The sequence below is a fragment of the Manihot esculenta genome, chromosome 13, assembly GCF_001659605.2.
Source record: "Manihot esculenta cultivar AM560-2 chromosome 13, M.esculenta_v8, whole genome shotgun sequence".
In the NCBI taxonomy this organism is placed as follows: Eukaryota; Viridiplantae; Streptophyta; class Magnoliopsida; order Malpighiales; family Euphorbiaceae; genus Manihot; species Manihot esculenta.
Window position 1 is genome coordinate 7,969,654 of NC_035173.2, and position 6,834 is coordinate 7,976,487.

At 28.3% G+C, this 6,834-nt stretch overlaps 1 protein-coding gene across 2 annotated transcripts; it reads right to left on the reverse strand.

Annotated features, from left to right (window-relative positions):
* Positions 1 to 272: 272 nt before the first annotated feature.
* On the reverse strand, positions 273 to 1,518 carry LOC110623716 (major latex allergen Hev b 5). 2 transcript variants are annotated; one of them, XR_006348315.1, is made up of 3 exons: positions 1,294 to 1,518; positions 552 to 1,157; positions 273 to 503 (listed from the first exon to the last, which is right to left on the reverse strand). XR_006348315.1 is itself a non-coding variant. In XM_021768735.2 (2 exons), the coding sequence occupies exons 1-2, from the start codon at positions 1,306 to 1,308 to the stop codon at positions 639 to 641; spliced, it is 534 nt and encodes a 177-aa protein (XP_021624427.2). In that variant the 5' UTR covers positions 1,309 to 1,518; the 3' UTR covers positions 551 to 638. The 2 variants fall into 2 exon arrangements, 1 of the variants encoding a protein (XP_021624427.2); XM_021768735.2 differs by lacking the exon at positions 273 to 503 and having other exon boundaries at positions 551 to 1,157.
* Positions 1,519 to 6,834: the final 5,316 nt, after the last annotated feature.

The window sequence follows — 6,834 nt, forward strand, 5'->3', positions numbered from 1 at the left end:
AAAAATTGCATACTTTGTGTACAACTTACGATCAATGAATGAATTTCCTTTCCAGGAAAAGAAAGCATCACATTAAAGCATTATCTTTAAATGTAGATGTTAGGCTAATGATGGAGCATGTCAATAGAAATGGAGAGAAGCACCAAATTGATCATACCCACAAGTGGTAGTGCAGCTTAGCATCATGTGAGAACACAGGGCATGCATGTACTATGGCCATGTGCAACCCACATCATACATTTAATTAAAATTCAAACTTGAAACTTTACAGATTTAAAAATAACTTAGGGTACTAGAAATTATATTAAACAAAGTAGCATCACAAGCGCTACAAGCTTATTATTACAAAGCATCAACAAAGCACAATGTATATAAAATTCATGGAACTGCTTGGAACCAATAGGCACACATGCTAGTTGCCACGTAGTATAAATGAGTACCCAAAACATCGCCATACTGTTGCAAATGCATGTCTGCCATGTGGTGAGTTCCCATTGGTTCAACTCAGGTGGGACATTCCCCGTTACCCAGACCCAGAACCCTAGAAAGTAATAAAACTCTTATTAGACCACAACCTAACAATACGAAAATTACAGCACGGCATGCAAAAACCAATTAAACCCTGCTGAGCTATCTCATTACTCAGTCTTCTCAGCTTCAACTTCTGCTTCAGATTTCTTCTCATCACCTTCTTCCTCCTTTGGAACTTCTTCTTCAGCTGGAGTTTCCGATGCTGATGCTGGTGCGGATTCCGGTGCCGGTGCTTCTGCCTCAGTTGCAGCCTCGGTTGTCTCTTTGGGAGCCTCCACAACAACGGTCTCTGCTGCTGGTTCCTCTTTAGGAGTCTCCTTAACAACCACAGGCTCTGGTGTTTCTTCCTTAGGAGTCTCTTCTTCTTCTTCAGTTTTCTCTACTGTTGGCTCTTCTGTCACAGTCTTGGCCTCTTCAACTTCTACAACCTCTTTAGTTTCAACCGCTACTTCAGCCGGAGCATCATCAGCCCCCTTTGGTTCTTCAGATACTGCAACTGGCTCTGCTTCCTTGGGCTCTTCAGCAACTGGCTCTACTGCTGGTGCTGCCTCTTCTGTTACAATCTCTGAAACCTTCACTTCTTCAGCTGGTTTTTCCTCAGGAAGTGCAGTCTGTGCTGTTACTACCTAAAATCAAAATTCATCAAAAGATCTTTAAGATAAAATTCTTTCATTATCATGTAAAGCTGCTGAAACTAATGAGATCAATAATTAAAATCAAGAACCTGAATCAAAGCTTAACAAGAAATGATTGATGGGTTACCTCAGCAGTAGCCATAGTCAGCCAAGGAAATAGAAACTAAAAAATAAAGCTGAGAAGCAAACAGGAAGGAGAGACAGAAAGAGAGAGATGGTGCAGAGAGAGGATGAATAAGAGTGGCTTATATAGAGAATTGAAGGGCCAGAAGTTCATGTATGAAAGAGAACGAGGTGGGAGCACTTAAGAAAGAGGAATCTTGGGATTTGACCCCTCATCTCACTGAAATCAAAGAGAAATGGCAAAATGGTTGATACTAATGTTAAACAAGTTGATCTTGTAGCTAGATCCATGAGATTTCTTCGTCATCAATTATTATCAACTGTGAAAATATATAATATATTAATGTTTTCTAAATAGTAAATATATATTTGGGAGATTTACAATTTAGTCCCTGATTATTGTCATTATTAACAAGTCAGTCCCTATATTTTTAGAAACCTATTAAAACGTCCTTATATTTTTTTTCCGTCAACGAAATAGTCCTTCCGTCCTCTTTTTCATTAAAATTAAATAAAGGAGGCTAGAGAAAATGTTTAAAATCCAATTTTACCCTCAATTAAAACCCCTTATTTAGTCCTTGGATATTACTATTATTAACAAGTTAGTCCATATATTTTCAAAAATCTATTAAAACGTTTTTATCTTTTTCATATCTAGTAAAACGTCCTTATTGTTTCTTTCCGTCAATGAAATAGTCCTTATCTTTTCTCATATCTATTAAAACGTCCTTATCGTTTCTTTCCGTTAACGAAATAGTCCATCCTCATCGTTTCTTTCCGTCAACGAAATAGTCCCTTCTCATCATTTCTTTCCGTCAATGAAATAGTCTCTCCTCATCGTTTCTTTCCGTCAACGAAATCGTCCCTCCCTATATTTTCATAAATATATTAAAATGTCTTTATCTTTTTTCATATCTATTAAAATATCCTTATCGTTTCTTTTTGTCAACGAAATAGTCTCTATCTTTTCTCACCTCTATTAAAATGTCCTTATCGTTTCTTTCCGTCAACGAAATAGTCCCTAACGAAATAGTCCCTATCTTTTCTCACATCTATTAAAATGTCCTTATCGTTTCTTTCCATCAACGAAATAGTCCCTCCTCCTCCTCCTCCTCCTCAAAAAGGAAGAAGATGATGATGATGATGAAGGAGAAGAAGAAGGAGAAAAAGAAGATGATGAAGGAGAAGAAGAAGAAGAAGAAGAAGAAGAAGAAGAAGAAGAAGAAGAAGAAGAAGAAGAAGAAGAAGAAGAAGAAGGAGAAGAAGAAGAAGCAGAAGCAGAAAAAGAAGAAGAAGAAGCAGAAGCAAAAAAAGCAGAAGAAGAAGCAAAAGAAGCAGAAGCAGAAGAAGAAGCAGAAAAAAGAGGAAGAATTGATGAAGAAGAAAAGGAAAGAGGAGGAGGAGGAGGAGGAGGAAAAGAAGGGAGTAATTTGGTCTTTTACTATATTTTTAATGGCAAAAATAGACGGAATGACTATTTTGTTGACAGAAATAAAACATTAAGACGTTTTAATAGGTTTCTAAAAATATAGGGACTGACTTGTTAATAATGGCAATATTCAGAAACTAAATTGTAAATCTCCCTATGAAAACCATTTTCTAATTACTGCTGTGTTTGTTTTTTAGTATTTTGAATGTAAAAAAGATAAATAATGGAGGCCATTTTCAGCTAAGCCATCATCTTTTATTTTGGTTTTGTTTGCTATGTTCTTTAATTTGTCCAGTCGGTCATGTGGATGACCTTGATCCTTATCAGCCTCCGTTTATCATGACTACGCTCATGACATATTCGTTAAAAGTTCAACATTGATATAATATTATATTAAATTTAAATAAGATCTAACTCACTTAAAAGTTAACTCAAAAATAGGGATATCTAAAATTTTTATAAGAGATATATTATCTTTATTCCAATTGACGGGAGATTTAAGGGAGTTAAATTTTATAAAATATAAAAAAGTTTTAATCTAGTGATCAGTCCATTATACTTAAAAAGAAAAAACAAAATTATCATAAGATTTGCAATTGATCCCCAGTTCACTATAAGCTTCCTGAAATTGCTATTTTTACCAAAAACTGAAATTTTGAAGATGGACATTTTACCTGCAAAGAAAAACTTAAAAAAAAAAAAAAAACCAAAAATGTAGAAAGAATTCCAGGTTAGGCAGGGAAATAAATTAATAACAAGTAGAAAGAAGAAAGAAAGAGTGTCAAGTGGAAGCCAATCAGTGATAATGTGTTTTTTTTTTCATGAGTATGAAATGAATGAAAATTTGGATTAGATCTATTTATTTATTTATTTTGAGATATTTTAGTAAATAAAAGAAAAAATTATCTTTTTATTGCATAATCTATTTAACCATAATCTGCCATTATATATTTTTCACATGAAAAAAGAAAAGTTACAAAGAAAATTATAAAATATTACTGTTATATTATATTATCTAAATAGAGTTAAGGGTAAAAAAAAGTCTCTACTTATAATTTTGATTTTGTTACCATCATGTTGTATTATATTCCTGTTATATTAATTGTTATATCACTTGTCATATAAATATTATATCACCTCAGCATGTCAGGAAAAAAATTTTATACTTTAATTTTATTACAATTTTACGCTATATTTTTATTTTTTATCGATTAAATTCTATTTTTTGAATATCTGATTAATATGTATTTTACCATTACTTATATAGTTGAACATTTATAAAATTATCAAGTTACTCTTTTTTATTATTAAATATATTTAAAAATTATTATTATTATTATTATTCAATTATTTTTAATCAGTAATTTCATAATAATAATCATTTATTTTGATTTTATTTTGAATAAAATCGTAATTAATCTATTTAATATGCACACTATTTAAGATTATTTTTAAAATTATTGTTAAGAAAATAATTTTATTAAATATATTATTCATGAAGTATTAAAAAATAATTTAAAATAATATTTAATAGAATTTAGTTTTAAAATATTAAAAATAATAAAATAATTTTTTAAATTTTTTTAAATTATTTTTTTAACTCTCAAATATGATACTAATTTATCATTTTTTTAAATTATATTAATATTTAAAATAAATAATTATCAAAAAAATATTACACTTTTAATTTTATTGTAATTTTATTTTAAAATTTTAAATTATTATGAATTTTAATATAAAATTTAAACGACTCATATAATAATTTTGTTAATTTTTAATAGTATAAATAATAATAAAATATAATTGAAAAATTTTTAAAAATTAATTTTTAATTATTAAAAAAATATTAAATATAATTATAAATATAAACTTTCTTTTAACTATTAACTCATATAAATAATACTATAATTTCTCAATAGAAGAAACAGTGTCCAGCCGAGGGGTCCCACATAACCAATGTGCGTAATTTACTTGGAAGAAAAGAATAAAATTCCGACGTGGCACTTTATAATGGTCACGCCCTCCTGCCGCCTCCCTCTGAGGAGTCAGAGAAAGCGTAAGCCTGTGGATCCCACACGATAGAAATAGAAGGCAGATGTCGACACTAGTGAATCAGCATTCATTTTCGCTGAGCTGGAGGACCGCCCCATGCTATATGTCCTAATACAACATTTACATTTTTATTTAAATTCCATTATTTATTATATAATTTAATATATGTAAATATATAAAATATACTTAAAAAGAAGAAAAAGTTATTTTTTACTTTCTGCGGTGTAACAAAATTTATTAATTAAATTTTATTTTAAAAAATACATTAAAATATATTTAACATTTTAAAAAATTTAAAAATTATTTTTTATTAATTTTAACTATTAAACATTTTACGGAAAAAAAAAATTTGTAGACAGCTACGGGGAATTCCAAATCAATTTTGCTGTTTGAAATTACTGAATTGTCCACTCAATTCTTCCTCTCCTTTTGTCTTCATTAAGCCCTTTTCTGTATTTTCTTCTTTTAGTAGAGTGATTCTTGCGAATTGTAAGTATATAATCTCAAAAAATGCATAGTTGTATTTAGACAAAAAAAATATTTTAAAATTTAATATAACTATAGTAAGAATTTATTTAAATATTAAAATTTAAAGTCTTATTATTTTAGAGAGATATTGTTTTGAAATTACAGACAATTTTAGTATTATTAAAATAGAATTTATTAATAATAAATATTATTTATTCATATATGATAAACATCAAAAGAAAATGGACATAAGATGAATAGGATTCTTATTCTGTTGCCATTACTCTGACTTGGATTTTATAATGGGATCTGCATCATACATGCATGAATGGCAAACAGGTGAATTCTTGATGGCGGGCAGCTCTATAATAATGTGAAATTTCAAATAAGATATTGCTCAATTTGTTTTTCACTTTTAAAAATTTAATATCAATTTCTCAATTACTATATATATATAATATCTAAGATTTTAGGTAGAATATCTAAACCATGAGCAAATCAATGAAATGAAAGTTAATGAATGAGTTTGGAGATATTAAAATTTCCGTAGGCAGCTGTGATGCTGAATAAGCGAAGGTTAAAAATGTATTTGGGTTAAATTAATGGTATATAATTTTTAGTCGTTCTGACACTTTTTGTATTATGTTTCATTGGATTGATTGGAGATATTTTTTTGCAGAGATATCAAACGGTTCATTAGTGGTGGACAGTTAACTAATAAATGCAGAACTGGTTAGTTTATACCTTGTTTATTGCGTGTCATATCAAACTAATTTACTGTAACGTGCATTTATAATTCTGAAAATATAATGAAAAAATGATGGTACGTAAAGATGTCGGTATTCTATTTTAGTTTTCTCAAGTTGTACATAGACTATTTAATCTGCATTTTGATGAGTTTTACTCGATTAATAAGATCGATCAAATCATGAATATATATCTCATTTACTGATAAGTCTTATATTTTATATGTTATCGATACATATACTTTTATTTTTATTTATCATTTTTTATCAATTATTTTATCCAAAAATAATTTTTTTATTTTAAAAATATTAAAGATTATTTTTTTCAATTTTACTCTTACCTTTATTTAATAACTTTTTAAACAATTTTATTAAAATACATTTTATTCTTATTCTTTTATTGGTAGATTACTGGAAAGATTATTATTAAAATTAAAATAAATAGACGTCATAAATGGTAATTTAAACTAAAGAGTATATTATTATATTAAATGATTAATATTTTTATTAATTATCATACTTTGATTCAGTAAAGTTTTTACAACTATTAGAAGCAGTAAATACTAAAAAAAATATATAAAAAAACAACTTATAATATTTGCTGCTTCTAATGGCAAACTCCATTAGAAAATGGCAGTAAACATTTTACAAATATAATATAATTATTATAGCCAGTAAAAAAAATCAATAAATTAAATTTCAATTTTACAAATCTCAACATTTTTTTCCTTAGAAAAAAGAGAATTATGGGTGAAAATAGAAAATGAAAAAGAGAATTAGGGGAGGAATGATGGATGGGGAGATGGAGAAGAGGACATAAATACTAAGACAAGCACTACAGGAATGGTAG